Source organism: Propithecus coquereli, unplaced genomic scaffold (genome assembly GCF_000956105.1).
Source record: "Propithecus coquereli isolate 6110/MARCELLA unplaced genomic scaffold, Pcoq_1.0 Scaffold3, whole genome shotgun sequence".
In the NCBI taxonomy this organism is placed as follows: Eukaryota; Metazoa; Chordata; class Mammalia; order Primates; family Indriidae; genus Propithecus; species Propithecus coquereli.
In genome coordinates, this window is record NW_012148618.1 from 4,409,283 (window position 1) to 4,426,599 (window position 17,317).

At 42.3% G+C, this 17,317-nt stretch overlaps 1 protein-coding gene across 1 annotated transcript; it reads right to left on the bottom strand.

Annotated features, from left to right (window-relative positions):
* Window positions 1–11,292: 11,292 nt before the first annotated feature.
* On the bottom strand, window positions 11,293–13,708 carry CHRM5 (cholinergic receptor, muscarinic 5). The gene has a single exon (XM_012649510.1). The coding sequence runs from the start codon at window positions 13,629–13,631 to the stop codon at window positions 12,033–12,035; it is 1,599 nt and encodes a 532-aa protein (XP_012504964.1). The 5' UTR covers window positions 13,632–13,708; the 3' UTR covers window positions 11,293–12,032.
* Window positions 13,709–17,317: the final 3,609 nt, after the last annotated feature.

Consider the following 17,317-nt stretch of genomic DNA (forward strand, 5'->3'; position numbering starts at 1 on the left):
AAAAAAAAAAAAAAGAAACTGGTGATTTTATATAGATTCTAATAGCATCTGAATATAATACATAACCTTATCATTATATATCTGAATATAATATATACCCTTATCATTATATATACTCCTTATTATGTTACCTCTGAATATAATATATACCCCTGATGAAATGTTATTACATCAATTGTACATGAAAATCTTATCTTAGAACCTTCACCAGATGCTTAGGGTGCTTACAGGTGCAGAAATAGTTGTATATTATTAAACAATATGGGGTTTAGTGCAAAGAGCCCCTATTTAGCTACTAACTTGCTTTGTGACTTCAGGCAAGTTACTTTCCTTGGACTGTATCTTGTCTTGTTCTTTATTGTATCTCCAGCATTCAGAATGTAAATACAACAATAAAAGTTTGTTGGTAGAATAAGTAAATGGACCTCAAGTTTCCTCATCTATAAATTGAAGGATTGGCTTAGACCTGTAAATTTCTTTTTGAGATCTCAAGTTCAAATTTTAACCCAATCCCATTTTTGCTGTCCATTCTTACGAAAAAGTCTTGAGTGCCCAGAATAATTTCTTCAGGATAGATCTATTAACTCCCAAGTTTCAAACAGTGAAAACCTCAGGATTCACCCTGCATCTGGTTAATGTTTTGAAAAGATTCAGGATTTTACCTAACCTACCTAGAGTTGAAAAGTATCTCATCATTTTTCCCTTATGTTTCCTCTGACTGGAAGGAAGAAGTAATCATACAACGCTTTTCAGTAGTTGGAAGGGTTTTAAGGGCCCTATGAGGAAAGTTAATAAAGGTAAAGGAGAGCTTTTTGGTTAAGTAGTCATTCAAATTTTCAGGAAGTTTTGTTTTTTTGTTCATTTGTTTTGTTTGTGCTCAGCTAAAGTTCCTTTTAAAAAATCTATTAAGACCTTTTTAATAAACATTATAAAGAGAAATTTAAAACAACTTTTCATTTTTGTTTATTGCCTTTCAGGTCACATATAGACATACTTTTGCTTGGTTAAAATCATGGATGTACCATTTTGTATTTAAACCCAACAAAAATGCAGCTAAGCACTAATTTCAGGGAACACAACAGAAGCTAGTGACTGAGTCCTTTAATTCAGTTCAAGGAGTATGTTGAGATACGACCCAGTTGTACTGAGTTCTGCATTTTAGGTGTGATTATTTTCATTATTGGGAGTTGTTTATTTTTTTTAAATTTGTAAGGTATGTGAGAATATTCAGTTGGTAAAATTGTTTATGTTATTCAGGAGAACTTAAAGGCATCTTTTGGAAAATTCAGATGTTGCCTTTGAATTGTGGATATTGTTTTTATATTCTTGAAAAAAGATGAAATATTAAAAGCTATTTTAGAAAAAAATCCCTTCTCCCCCCAAATAGCATCATGTATTAGCTTATCTCTTTTATCTACAGTAACATAAACTTATTATGGGAGCATAGAGAAACTGAAGCTTTCCCTATGTGGCTTGTGTCTGATAGGATTGAACCACCAGGCAAGCAAACCTGAGAAGAGAGAGGAGTAAATTCAGGTCAAGCAGTAACCTGGAGGAATGGGTAGAGCCATAAAAACTAGCTGTACACAGCATTTCTAATAGAAAACTATTCATGAGGCATTTAATTCCACTGAAATTTAGTAAACTAGTAATTATTGATTTATATCTATACCTCTTTAGGTAATTTTAAAATCAAATTTTCTGTATATATAAATAATTATTTCCTTTTTTAAAAAATACAAAAATATTTAATTGACAAGTAAAGATTGAATATATTCATGTTGTACAATGTGATCATTTGATATACATTGTGTAGTGCTTACCACAATCAAATTAATTAACACATCCCTCACCACGCATGCTGTACATTAGATCCCCAGAACTTGTTCATCTTACGACTGAGATTTGTATCCTTTGATCAATATCTTCCTATTTTCCAACGCCCTAGCTTCTGACCACCATTATTTGATTCTCTGCTTTTGTGAGTTTGGCTTTTTTAGATTCCACATATAAGTGAGATAATATGTATAAATCTTCAATAAAATTTTATATTTATTCTTACTTCTCAGATGAGGAAACAGAGGTTAAAAAATTTACCAAGCTCATCAGCAGGTAAGTGGTCTTAATCTAGAGCAAACCCTGTTAACTACTTTCTATAGTGCTTTTCTCACAGGCTAAACTAAAAAAACTAAAGGTTAATATACTCGTAATCAGCACATAGCCATACATCATTTCCAACCTGCCCACACTCCGCCTACATCTGTTGGCATGTTCTAGGGACTTGCCTCTCTCCTTCCGAACGCTCCTCAGAGAAAAGGGGTGGTGTACTCAAGAGAAATTGACTTCCAAGAGAAAGCAGTTCTAGTCATAGTTTCTGGTGCCTGGAGCTTCAGACACTAGTCTTAAAGATGTTTGTAAAAGGCAAATCTGATGATGTCATTCATCTATTAAAAACTTTTGTGGGCAGGGAGCGGTGGCTCATGCCTGTAATTCTAGCACTTTGGGAGGCTGAGGCAGGAGGATTGCTTGAGGCCAGGAGTTCAAGACCAGGCTGAGCAAGAGTGAGACCCTGTCTCTACAAACAGTAGGGAAAAAATTAGCTGGGCGTGGTGCTGCATGCCTGTAGCCCCAGCTACTTGGGAGCCTGAGGCAGGAGGATTGCTTGAGCCCAGGAGTTTAGGGTTGCAGTGAGCTATGATGACGCCACTGTACTCTGGCCTGGGCAACAGAGCAAGACCCTGTCTCAAAAACCAAACAAAATACCCCCAAAACCCCAAAACCCTTTGTTGACTCCATGGACTTCAAGACAAACATCTTTGGCCCCTGACTGCAGTTTCTCTGGACTCATGTCTTGCTACTTCTTTTCCACATACATATACATGTTCTCTCACCTCTGGGCCTTTTTGAATATTTCTGCATCTCAACTCTCCACCACACCCCTATCCCTTCCCTCGTCTACCTCTTACATCTTCTTCAGAACTTAGTATAGAAATCACTTTCTACAGAAATCTTCCAGATGCTGAGTTTCAAGTCAAGGCTAAGTAAAAGAAAAAAAAAAATTTTCCAGATGACGGCAAGGCTCAGATAAGATCTTCTTTGTCTCCCTTCATGCCTGTTCTTACCCCATCATAGCACTTCATTTTGTTGGATTACTTATTTACTTCTCTGACTTCCCTCTCTGGCCCCTAAGCTCCATGGACTGTAAAGCACTAGTAATGCAACAGTCCTGTCCTCAAGGAAGGGTGGGAGGAATCTTAATCTTGCCTCTAAAACAGTTCTGGGGAGGCTGCCGCACATACAGCTCTATCATATATTGTTGTCATCCCAACCCAAATCATTAGACAAGGATTGAGACCAGAGACCCATGGTGAATTAATTTTCTATTTCTTAGGGAACCATAAAAATGCTACCCACGCAGAGAAAAAACAAAAACCAGGAACGTTGTCGTGTAACCATCTCCTATCTGAGGTACGAGCATCCTTACTTAGTAAAGAAAACTAAGCCTAAAGAATAAGTGCCAGGGGCTTGTAGGTGAGGGGACACGGTGATGAGAAAAATAGATGAACTCTGGCTTCAGAGCTTACACAGACATCACTCAGCCGAACACGCACAAGTATGTAATGAAAACTCTGATAGATGCTACCAAGGAAAAAGTTCCTATAAAGCTCCTCAGTGGGGAGCCCGGATGGACGGGCAAATGTAGAACCACCTCCCTGAGAAAGTGACGTAGGAGGTAAGGTTGACTATACAGGCATTAACTAGGCTGAGGCCGAGAAGAAGGCAGATAAGAGTGGGGCCTTTCCCAGCCCGAGCTTAGGGAGAGAGGGTGGAGGTCGGCTTTTGAAGGCACTGAGAGGACAGTACAGCGGGAGCACTTCCAGAAGAGAGGCAGTGGCTGGAAGGTGGGCAGACGCTGCCTGGATGCTCGCAGAGGGCCACACCTTGTCTTCCTCAGGACAAATCGTAAGGGAAAGCCCTACGTATGGCGTTCCGGGACGCTGAGACAGCGAGGTAGAACTGAATGCAGACTGGGAGCCGGGCCAACTTGGGTTTGAATGTTGTGTAACAGTGACTGTGGCTGAGGAACATTGATAATAAAGTGATGAAGTCATAAGGCTCTTGCCCTCACCCCAGCAACTGAGTTCAGTTGAAGCCTAAAAGTGATTTTTCACTTTACGAAAGGATTCACTATAAACTTCCTTTAAATATTTGCCCCTACTGCACCTAAACTAGATTTGATTGCCGTAGGCAAATCACACAATTCTGGAGGGGCTCCCTTTTGTGGAGCTGTGAACCTGGCTGTGACTATTCGCAGTAACCCGGCCATGACATAGTGATAACAGATCTCAGAGCAAACTGTAGGGTATGAAAATCATTGCCAAAAAGCCCAGAATCTTCAGTAGAAGTCTCAGAGTCCTACGAACTTCGAGAGAATGCATTAATTGGAAAAAAAATAAGCCTTGTCTTCCATCCTGCCTTGCTCCCTGCCCACCTATGGCCCAACCTCAAATCTTTAAATGATGTGGACCAGCAGAGGCCAGTGACATAAAGACGGCTTCTCCCTCCCTCCCTCCTCTTCAGAGCTGGCGGGCAGTAGTTGGAAAGGAGGCTTCTACTTTTCCTCAAAGACCCTCAGAGAGTGCCTCTCTTGCAGCAGGCTCTCAGCCCTCCTGCTCTGAACCAGCTGCTCCCACCTTGAGACCCTTTCCTGTCTTCCCTGCTTTAAGTTGTGTGTAGGCAAGTATGAGTGTGATTGTGTGTATTTGATTTTGAAAGTGTCTTTGAAGAATCCTATGGACAGCTCTAATTTCTGTGTTTCTACCTGACCTCTACTCCCGTTAGAAGGAGTTAGATTATGGAATGGGAAGGTTAGGATATATCCAGATAGGGCAAGTCTTCTTTCTAAAAGACGTAGTACCTTGGCATGTAGCCCAGGACCTGGGAACCAAAGTGGGGGTTGGGGGGAAAGACCAGAGAACTGTGCTCGTGAGAGCATCTATGTGGAATGTTGGATGCGGTCCACATTCATCTTGCCACTCCTCACTCACCCTCCCTCTTCACGTATAAGGGTCTACCCTTGGTGGTTCAGGCTTCAGTGCTGGTTTCCCTTCTGTGCCAAAGAGCAGAAGAATTGAGGCCTGAAGAAGGGAAAGAGTTGTGCTCGGGGAGGAGCAGGGTCTTCAGCCACCACTGGAGTGATTTTCTTTGTACTGTGGTTGTTCTCTCCATCACTCGGTTAGTCTGTGGTCCAGGAGGGCAGGGACAGAGTCACATTCTCCTCTACATCCCAAGCTTTCCACAGAGCTCAGTAACTATTTGCTGAACAAATGAGTAACCAAACAACACAGCCATCAGGTTGCCTGGATGGTGATTCTTAGATATAAAAAGATGGTGAAGGAAAGACAGAAAGGTTTGAGGAATTTGGAGAAGGTGGCTCCCATGACAAGTAGAGGAAAGAAAAGGAATGATTGTGCATAAAAATGAAACAAGGTTACTGATTTTGAATAGAATCTACTCACTGCTAGGGTAAAACCCTAGTGCTTTTATTTAACACTTTTATGAAATCTGTCAGGATCAAGTTAATGGTCCATTCATCCTGGTTATAGAAAATAAATAGCCTAAGGTCTTTATTTAGATCTACTTTGAGATTTAAACCCTCAAGTCTCCAGAGAGGTGATGCTGGGAATTTAGGAAGAAGAATCATCCTTGAAGAATTTTTGAGCTGGACTCTCAGAGAGCATGCCTACCCTCGGCTAAGCTCAACATGCGTGGGCCCAAAGCCTCCAGAGGTGCTCCTTACGCACATAGAAGGAGCTTTGAAAATGTGGCTCCATATTTTTAGTTTCCTGAATTTTTTTTCAGGCCAGGAGAGCAGAGGCAAATACATATTGAAAAATACTAAATAACTGTCCTATGCTAGTGGAAACTGCCTTGGGTCTGTGATGGAGTTGAGGATACTGCCTATCTTCTCAGTAGTGGTTCTGAAATCCTTCCCATTTGGTATTATGCAGCATTGGTCTACAGTTTGTTCAGCTATAAAACAGGAAAGTGTTTTTCTTGCTTGGATACTGTTATGAGTGGAATTGTAGCCCCCACAAACAGAATGTTGGAGTCCTCATTCCCAGCACCTCAGAATGTGACCTCATTTGGCAACAGAGTCTTTAGAGAGGTAATAAAGTTAAAATGAAGCTATTAGGGTGGGCCCTAATCCAGTGTGACTGATGTCCTTGTTAAAGGCGGAAACTTGGATACAGAGACAGACATGCACAGAAGGAAGGTAATGGGAAGAGACACAGGGGGATGGCCATTTAAAAGGCAGGGAACACCTCAGGCTACCAGAAGCCAGGAGAGAGGCCTGGAACAGATTCTTCTTCAGTGCCTTCATAGGAAACACCTGCTGACACCTTGTTTTCAGACTTCTGGCCTCTAGACTGTGAAACTATAAATTTCTACTGTTCACCCAGTTTGTTGAATTGTGTTACTGGAACCCTAGGAAACTAATACAGTTATTTTAAAAAGTAGATTTTATGTCTTTCTCTAAGAAATCCCTGCAGGTAGTAATTGGTTCTTCTCAAGAATTCCTGATGATAATAATCCCTGTAGACTAAACTGTACGGAGTGCATCCAACAGACATGGAAAAGCACAGAAGCAATCGTCTAACCTACATTTAGGTATGGATGGGAGCTCCCCGTGGTACTCGAAGCCTGTGATTTTCTGCTTTTGAGGAGTTCGAATGGTCGGATATTTTTTGCAAGATAGGAGCATGAGGATTGCGGCACAGTATTTAGCAGCTCTGTGTGTTTAAAAAAGTATGTGCCCGTACGTTAAAAAAAAGGGGGGGGGGGCGAGCTGGGGGGGAGGGGCAACATACATAACCTAAACATCTGTACCCCCATAATATGCTGAAATAAATAAAAAAAAAGACTAGAAGGATAGATGCTAAGATATTTGGCAGAGGTTATATGTGGGTGGTAGAATTACAGGTAATTTTTTATTTGCTTATTTGTTTCCCAAGATAATATATATTATTATATTAATGACTATATTATAAAATATATATAAAACAAAACCTAGTATTTTTTTGTTTTGAGTTAACAATTTCATTTTGTTTCTGACTCTTGAATAGGCCCTAACTTCTGGTTACCAAAGGACCCATCAAAGGACTTTCCATTCATGGAAATCTAGTTTTTCAGGGGTAGGAGTGGTCTTCCAATACCAGTTTAAATTTGTATTACCTTTTCCTCTTTGCCATCTTCCAGCCTGTGGTGTTTTCCACTGAGGTCTACTGTATGGTATGGTGGGGAGATAATGACATACTTAGTACATCGTGATCAATAGCTTCATGGCGTTAGATTGAAAGTAGCTGGAGTATAAACCTGTCTTTAAATATATGTGAAACTACTAAAAATAAACACCGGCTCCCCAGCTAGTGATATTGGGCACAAGTGAGTTGAGTCTGGGCGGCTCCTTGTTGAGGATAAGGGTGCTCTTTCCTTTCCTAGGACACTACTGCAGACACATTTACACAAGATAACCTGCTCTAGAAAATCATTGCCAAGGACTGGGACAACAACATCTTTTGGAGAACTACTCTTGGCAGAAACACGAGGGCATCCTTGGAGGCATCTGGTGGTGTAAGGTTTGTTCAAGAGCCATATAAAATATAAAGTTAGAACTTTCTGGATACATCGACATAAAGCACACTTACATAGGATGATGGTCGAACCCAGTGAGCAGGGCTAGGCCTCGGCTTTCTTTGCCTAATCACAGATCACAGATAAATTTAAGGTTGTAGCTCCCCCCGCCCACAGGGATTAATTCATCAGGAGAAACAGGACAGTACAGTCCATTGCAGGATAATGCTGACTGTGCCTTCTTGAGTTTAATGGGAATATTTAAGGATCAGTCTTTTGCCTGTTATTACTTAATGTCTCCAGAGTTGTTCAACTTGTTCTACTTGTCTTCATAGCTAGTCTCAGTATCAGTAGATGCTCCAAGAAGGTACAATAGACAGTGTCTTGTTTTGTAGGACCCACATCCTTAGCTTGATGGAGAGCTCTAGCACCCCGTACCCAAGTGATCACAGAGGTACTCGTGTATGCACAGCTTTGTAAATTGAGGGTGTGAGGGATGGGTGTTTGGGGAGTGGAAGTCATCACTATGTAAGAGACATCACTATGTGAGAGATATTTTTCATGGTAGGAAGTCAGTAGATATTTTCTTAAACAAAAAAATCAAAATAAAAGTATATGCATGATATTTTAAAATATGGACGCAAAAGTGGCTAAAGCAGTTTGTTAAAAAAAAAGAAACGGGATAAACCAGAGACTGAAGGAAATGTGGTACCTCCAGAGAGAGTGGCAATGGGACGAATAGGATGGGGATAGAGTGACACTTCTCTGAGGGTATCTTTTTGTATAGTTTTGACTTTGAACTTTGCTGGTGAATTGATGTCGGGGAGATGGAAATTAGTGTCACTCACAATGGGAATGAAGGGACCTGGGCTCCAACTCTTTCAACAGCTGAAGAGGAAATGCTGCTATTCTGTCTGGTACAAAGGCTCCACACGTGAAGGGCAATGATTTGAGGTCTGCCCCACCTCCCTTGTCCTAGAGGGAAAAGGCATCATTTTAGTCACAGATAGCATCATTATTATTTAATCTTAATTTGGTCATTGCTAAGTCAGAGGAAAAGGGAAATCACAAATGATATCAAGAGGGACGTGTGCCCATATTATGTACCAACCTTTCTCTTTTTATTAAATTTTTTCTTAATTAAAAAAATTTTTCTTTTGTTTTTAGAGACAGGGTCTCGCGCTATGTTGCCCAGGCTGGAGGTCAGTGGCTATTCACAGGCGCAGTCGTAGTGCACTGCAGCCGTGAACTCTTGGCCTCAAGGGATCCCCGCCTCAGCCCCTTGAGTAGCGGGGACTATACAGGTGTGCGCCACCGTGCCAGGCTTTCAATCCCTGTGTTCTTAAAAGGCCAGGCCACGCAAAGGTGTGAGGGATCCCTACATATAGATGGATTTAACAAGCTAACCTGAAATGATTTTCTTATTTAAAAGCTTTGCACCAGACCACTGTGGTTAAATTTCTTTAATATGTGGAATAGTGCTAGTACAATACAGAAAAGCAGCCCAGTCCCCATATCCTTTGCTGTAATTCCAGTATTTACAGTAGACAACTGGATGTTCCAATCCAGAGGTTTAGGTACAGATTTCAGAATTACAAAGAACTGACATCCGCATCGTTCTCAAAGGACATTCACCAAAGGAGCAAAGCAGAAGCCAGAAATATTGACAGAATGCTTTAACTGAAAATTGTACAGAAAACAAAGATTCCCTGACAAGCCATCAAATTCACAGCCAAGAAGTAACAAATTACAGTGTTAGCAACATAGCAGCATCCAATAGGTAACTCATCACAGCTGTACATAGGTAACCACAGACAGCTTGGAAGGCTGAGGGCACAGAGGACCTAAGATCTGAAGTCGGCCCGTGCCAGGTCCCTGTAGTTTACAACTGGATCTGCTCATTCTGAGGACCCCACTAGAGGCCCTTTCTACAGACGTCTAGTTGTCCCTAGCAGTTTCGGATATTTTTTGTCCATGTCAAGGGACATAGATAGTCTGCAAAACTGGCTGCTTTCATAAAGAAGGAAGCGTAGGCCTCTTAATTTTATAAAAGGTGGACAAAAAAGGCTGAGTCCTAAAGTGTGCCCCCAGCAGCACAGCCTCCCCATTTTGTGTTCTTTTGTTTAATTGGCTTCTGTCTGTACTATGTACAGTGAATGCCCAGTATGGGATTAAGCTGCTATTCTCATGGATGAATTTTCATTTTTGTTGGAAATCAAAGCCTTAAATGAAAAAAATCCACTTTATCTGGAGCTGGTAGAGCAGGTTTGTTCATGAAACCACACCTTGTTGGCACCACATAGTCCTGAGAACCTCTGTCCAGGAGAACTGAGTCAATTAATTTTCTCTACCAAATTCTTGGCAGGTATCAACCTGCCTTTCACAAAGACTCAGCAGCTACACTGCTTCTGAGATGTTTCATCTCAATGTTAAATCCCTATAGGGCTGGAGGAGAGGATTGAGTGGACCAGCCCTGTCCTGCCTGGAATTCTGCTACCCCCAAGGCCCTCTGGGACTTCATGTAGGAGGCTGGGTGTGCTTATCAGTGGGTAGGTTGGAGATCTTCTACACAAAGTACATACCTAACTCCCAGGACAATTAAACCAGCGTTTTTCCATCCCCTTAGCAAATGAGACTGAAAAATCCCTGGCCTACATTAAATAAAATGAAGTCTGGCCATTTTTAAACACAGCTGCAGATGTAATCAGCAGGTTAAATAGCAAGCTTCTGTCTGACAGGAGTGCTCCATCTTTAAAATCCTTGTGTACCACGCTATTGCTTTCTCTGTGGACCTTTTAGTAATTTTATGCACCCTTTTATAGTTTCAATTTCTTACACATCAGTTTATTTTCAGAATTACCATTCGGTTTGTCTATTAACTTTGGTTTTTAATAATCCTGGTACTCTAATGTGTGTTAACTTTTTATTTTGAGACAGAGTAATAATCTGTTGCCCAGGCTAGAGTGCCAAGGGATCAGCCTAGCTCACAGCAACTGCAAACTCCTGGGCTCAAGCAATCCTCCTGCCTTGGCCTCCCAGAGTGCTAGGATTGTAGGCGTGAGCCACCGCGCCCCGCCTATGTTAACTGTTATGCATTACTATGATCTTACCCTCTGTTTTTAAAGATAAAGCTTTCGGATCATTTTCAGCTTCACTGGAGCCACAACTGTGCTTTTCTGGGCTTCTCATCTTTGAATTTGGAGAGGAATGAACAAGTTAGTCATTTCAGAGCCCAGATTTGAAGGACCTAATAAAAAAAAGGAAAGTCCCCCAGTTTTCCCCCCCAAATAGCACTCCTGCCTAAAGGCAGCACAGTGACCTGCTTGTGCCTGGGTGTGAATTGGGGATCTGAATGAGGGAAATTGGAGGCTGCAAAAAGGCTCTGGAAGAAGTTGAAAAGCAAATTTATTTTCCACATTTTGCTTAGGTTTGCCTTGTACAGAGATTAGAAAGCAAGACCTCTGGAAACAATGTAAGAGAACTGTGATTAAATAATCTGAAGATACTTACCCAGGGAGGGGCTGTTATACTGCTAGTCCTCCTAACAATGTGACATAAATAAATGGGTTCAAATAGACACAAAAATAGAATGCACAATATTTGTTTAGATAATAGGAAAAAAAATTTCCCCTCGTAAAAACCAAAATAACTGACTGTGGAGACTTGACCATCTTTATTAGCAGAACAGAAGCAACCAGGTTTCAGTGTCCTTCTGGAGCCCGGATTCTCAGAGGAAGGATGGTTATGTAGGGATCAACATGGTTTCAGTGAGTACCAGGAATTGGCCTCTGTTATAAAAGGGAAGAGAAAGAGCCACACTCAGATGGAGGGACAGGAAAACATACCACCATACAGACCACATGGTAGCTGTGTGATGAATACTGATCAGTTTGAGAATATATTCTTAGAAGCCAGTTGAATAATCACTTTTGTTAACAGGTAACACTGATTTACAGTCTCTGGTTCTCACTGGCACAAGACAACTTCATAGACACATACATATTGCACAAAACTCTAGGACAGGTTTCTGTAGGGGACGGTTTCCACCTGGTCCCTGCTGTTTCCCACAGCAGGCTGACAAAAGTTCCTTAAACCATTGCTCCCTGTGACCCAGTGTGCTTCCTCCTGTGAAGGGCTCTGAGTCTCTCTTTACTTCATTGGCAAACTCCAGTGGCATCAGGTGGCCTTGGTCATAGGCAAGAATCATTCAATATGACAGCAATTGCTGCAGCTGTGACTCCTTTCTTTTGACAAAAGACCTTGTGCCTTCACAAAACTCCTTGGGGGCTCAAAATGACAGATGTCTTTTAAAAAAATACACAAATGAGAATCAGCTTGCCCATCCTCAGAGGAAGTTGACTATCGTCATTGTCCTGCTGAGAGGAGTTGCCAGCTTTTCAGGGTAGCTTGCTGTTCCCTTGCCAGTACAACTTCTCTTCCACTTTTTTCTTTTTCCATCGGCAGAGAAGCAGCATCTTAAAGGTCTTCCTGAAGGTTCTGTTGCAGAGGGCATAGCAGATGGGGTTGACAGTGCTATTGACATAGCACAACCAGTAGCCCAAGTGCCACAGGGTGACTGGGACACACTTGTCACAGAAGGTGGAAACTAGGACCATGATGTTATAAGGGGTCCACGTGAGGATGAAGGCCAGGAGAATGGCGCTCAAGGTCTGGGCTGCTTTCCTCTCTTTGACTAGGACCATTCTCTTTCGTTTCGTCATTTGATGACTGAGGTTGGGATCGAGGCCTTTCGTTGAAGGGTCCTTGGCCACGGGGAAGGAGCAGGGCATGATTTTCACTTTGTGACAGCCGTTACTGGTCTCCTGGGTCCCATCAGCTTTTACCACCAATCGGAATTTATAGGCCACACATTTCTGACTCTTGGGTCTATGAGCAGCAGCTGGAGACAGGAAGTATTTTGGGGTGTCATAGTCATTTTGTTCAGTCTGAGCTTTCACAAAAGTTTCCTTGGTCTCTTCAGCACTGAATTCATCCCTTGGGCTTTCCTTGGCCTGACTCTTGTAGACCACTTGGAAAACAGGGTCAGTGGTGGGCTTGTCCTCATCCTCTGAGGAGGGGTAGCTGCTACAGGTGGTGAGCTGCTCAGCTTTGGTCCAGTCAGGACTTGGGCCAGTGCCTTGGGATGGCTTCCCAGTGGTGGAGGTGCTCCTGCGGGAGGATGACCAGGAGGCCTGGTTCCTTTCCCTCTGGGCCAGGGCGGGTCGAGGGCAGCTGAGGCAGGATCTGAGCAGAGCCCTGTGGGCCGGCTTTCTCTTCTCAGCGTTGGCCACGGAGTCAGAGCCCTGGAGGTCAGCCAGGTCTTTGGTTCGCTTCTCTGTTTCCCGGTAGATTCGGCAGTAGAGGATGGTCATGACAGAAACAGGGATGTAGAAGGCAGCGATGGCAGTGCCGAAGGTGATGGTGGGCTCAGAGAGGAACTGGATCTGGCACTCATCTGGTGGGACGGTCCGCTTCCCAACCAAGTACTGCCAACAGAGGATTGCTGGGGCCCAGAGGATGAAGGAGATAAGCCAGGCCAGGCCGATCATGATGCCAGCCCTCTTTGGGGTACGCTTGGCCCGATACGTCAGGGGTCTTGTGATGGAAAAGTAACGGTCAAAGCTGATCACCAGGAGGTTCATGACAGAAGCATTGCTGGCCACGTAATCGAGTGCAAGCCAAAGGTCACAGGCCAGACTCCCGAGAGCCCAGCGTCCCATGAGGATGTAGGTTGTGTAGAGGTTCATGGAGAAGATGCCAATGATGAGATCTGCACAGGCTAAGCTGAGCAGGTAATAGTTGTTGACTGTCTTGAGCTGACTGTTGACTTTGAAGGAGATCATGACCAAAACGTTGCCCACGATGGTCATCAGGCTGAGGACGGCAGTCACAGCCGCGATGGTGATGACTTCCCACAACCCGTGGCGTTCCAAAGGCTGGTGATTTACTGGGGTGCTGTTGACGGTGGTTACATTGTGGTAAGGTTCCCCCTCCATCCTGGTGCAAGAATTTACATTAAGATTAAGTCTTAGGTTCTACACTGTTCTCTTCTCTATCTCACCTCTTCTTGGCCAGCATCTGGAAGAGAGGAAAACACATTAGCTCCACTCACCAGCATGACTTTCTCTCCCACCGTTGTTTACAGTTTCTAATAGAATATTAAACGTGGCTGCCCACATATTCAGAACAAGATGCTGAAACCTCTGAAGTTTTGGTAACATTTTTATAATGGCATCATCCTTTTTTGCTTTTTGTGATTACCAATGCCCTAGTGCCTTTCTTGTGCATGAGGCTGCTGCCCTCTTGTGGCAATTTTTAAAAAGGGGGCTGGGAGGATGAGAAAGGTGAAGGAATAGGGAAAAGAATTGGATTGTTTAGGAGCAAAGAGAGGAAAGCAGGGATGTTAGATTACCTTAGATTGCAATGACCTTAAGGGTGGAAACGATCTTTTTAAAAGTCCTGGTGATAAATACCTAGACTGTCATGCACTGGGGAAAAAGACAAGTGGTATCTGTTCTGCAGTCCCAGTCCCAATTATAACATCAAACGTTAGTGAGGTGCTGCTGTGAGCCAAGACCATACTATACCACTTTCCCTGCCCTAATGCACAAACTCCAAGTATATGCCTGGTTTTCCATCTGGAGCAAGGGGTTTGAAATTTGTCCCAACTGCTGAAAATAATAACCCTCCCTCCATTCTTGGACTATTGCAATGCCATAGAACTGTTTTAAGTTATCTCTTTTTGTGATTATAAAGTAATATACTCCTTGTAAAAGTTCAACCAATGTCAAAATGTACAATTTAGAAAACAAAAGCCTCTAATTCCATCTTGCAGAGGTAATCAATATTAACAGTTTGGTGTATTTTTTGGCATTTTTTGCCTTATGCATATTTAAAGGCAATTATTTTATTTTATTTTATTTTAATTTCAGGGTATTATGAGGGTACAAACATTATGGTTACACTTTATGTCTTTGCCTCACCCAAGCCAAGGTTAGAGGCATGCCCTTCCCCGCTACAATGCTCCCTGTGTCCTCTAGTTGCGACTTTACACCCCCCCATCCCCCTAATCCCTGCAGAATATTACTGCCATGTGAGCACCCTAGTGTTGATCAGTTAGTACCAATTTGATGGCGAGTACAAGTGGAGCCCATTCTTCCGATCTTGTGGTGCCTCGCTTTGGATAATGGGCTTAAGTTTAATCCAGAAAAGTATAAGAGGTGCTAGATCACTGTTGTTTCTCATGATTGAGTAATATTCCATTGTATACATATACCGAATTTTAATAATCCACTCATGAATTGACGGGCACTTGAGTTGTTTCCACATTCTTGCAATAGTGAATTGTGCTGCCATAAACATTCAGGTGCAGATGTCTTTATCATAGAATGTTTTTTTGCTCTTTTGGATAGAGGCAATTATTTTTAAATGGGTATATTTTTAATGTTTACACTCTGAATTTGCTCTTAACAAATCACCATGGACAGCTTTTGTATCAGTACATCTAAACCTATGTTTTTTTTTCATTTTAATAACTGTACATTATTCCACTTAATGGATGTACTATATTTAGTCAGTTCCCTGTTGACAACTTCCAACTTTTAAAACTAAAAAAAAATTTCCTTTTGTAGATTAAAAATCTACGTACACGATAAGGATTTCAATGGGTACTAACGGGTAGATGGTAGAAGATAGGTCTCCCTCCCACCTCTGACCCCGAAAGCCCCCTTCCCCAGAGGTAACCACTGCTACATTTATCTTTCATTCCAGAGATACGTGTTCCTACAACATATATTTGATGGTATATAACAAATACCTCTTTAATTACAAATTCCAAGTACCTTGACATGATAATAGGTAGTAAAGGGAGGAGACACTTTTTGATGACCTTCAAAGCGCCAAGTGGGCAATAACACTCTGCCTACTGGCCGCCTTGACACTTCTTTGATAGCAGTAATTGACATAAGGGTGACAAATTCATGAAGGGCTATAGTTTTTTTGGGCTTCCTTTCAACTGTAATTTTGAATATTTTCCTAACACCTCAAATTCAATATGTAGTAATTGAATCGATGATACTGTTTCGTGCCATTAACCAGGTTCTTCTCCCCACTTCCTGATCCTGGGACCTTGTCCTTCACATCCCAAACACGTGCAGTCCAGTTCACGCATGAATACCCAGGAAGCATCATCGGTCCCCCTCCATTCCTGTTACCTGACACCTGTAACTCCTCAGTGTTGCCAAAGTCCTACAAGCCATCAGTGCAAATCCCAAGGCTGCCAGGTCACTAAATGAAGATTCCTGGCACCTGAAAAGATCAAAGTTACTCTACACCCTACGATTCTCTGGGCAAATGCTGTCACAGATTGTCTTCCAGTTGTCAGATCTAAGCTGCACAGTACAAGAAGGGGCCTACAGAAGTTCCTTTCTTCATTCCTTTTCTTCCTTCCTTTCTTCTCCCAATAAATATTTAAATGTCTATTATGTGACAGACTCTAATGAGGGGATATCATGGAATAAGCCATGGTCTCTGCCCTCCAGACACTCGTTGGAGGTATGATAAATAAACAGGTAATAAATAGCAGGGTACAGTGTGCCACAGCTGTACCCAGTTGAGTGGGGTGGGGAAGCACCTCCCGGGAAATGGATCTAAGAGTCTAAGCCAAGACTTGAAGAATGGATGGGTGGAGGCAAAAGGTGGGTGCAGGCTGGGGAGAGGGGTAGCACCAGAGTGTCTCAGACCCAGAGGCGAAGAGCTTGTTTGTAAACTCAGAGGCAAAAGGGGAGGAATGAAAAGAAATACAGCATAGCTGGAGCTTCTAGTGCAAGGAAACCTGAGAAGTGAGAGGTGAAACTGGAGAGGCCGGCAGGGGTGGGAGGGGCAGGCGTGGTCTTGAGAGAAAAGTCTGCTTTCTGGGAGAGTTGCGTCAGCTATTTCCAGACTTTCCATCTGATCTGAAGGTAGTCGCAACTTCCAGGCGTTGGGGAGCATTAATTTGGAGGAAAGTAGTAAAACCATCTGCTTGCTGATTATTTCCAACCAGTTCTTCAAAACAGAATAGTAGGGTTTTGGAAGGATTTAATTTTTCCACCTAATTTTATTAGAAGGTAGTGAGCTGTTTATGAGAGGTTCTGGGAATTTGGGTGTGCATGTACTCCTGTGAATGCATCTATGTAACCTTGGTACTTCTCTTTCATCTGTTTCCTCATTTGAAAAAATAAGGAAATTGGACTTTGGTAGCTAAGATACTTACATTTCTGTGACTTTGTGTACTATATATTGTCAAAAGACAAAATTATGACAAATTTAAAGATTTCAGTCTTTATTTATGATTCTAGAATGGGGCAACATTTCATTCCATAAAATAAGTGTTCCAATAAGCTGAGCTGAAGAGGTTGGCTTTATAGACAGAGAAGGGCTGAAGAAAGCAGAAGCAAAGAACAAAGAGTGCATTAATTACTTCTAGATGGACAATAGAAAAATGACTGATTAGTTAGTATCAGGTACTTTAGGGTACTTTTTTTGTGCCAGAATTAAAGCAGAGGGAACTTCATTATCATGCTGATCAAAGATTTAAACTGGCTTGTTTGGAAAACTGGCTATCTCTTCCTCTTGATTTCCCTGAAGGTCAGATAACAACTCAGTTTAGGTTTGGTGACTTGGAACTTTAGCGTGGGTGACT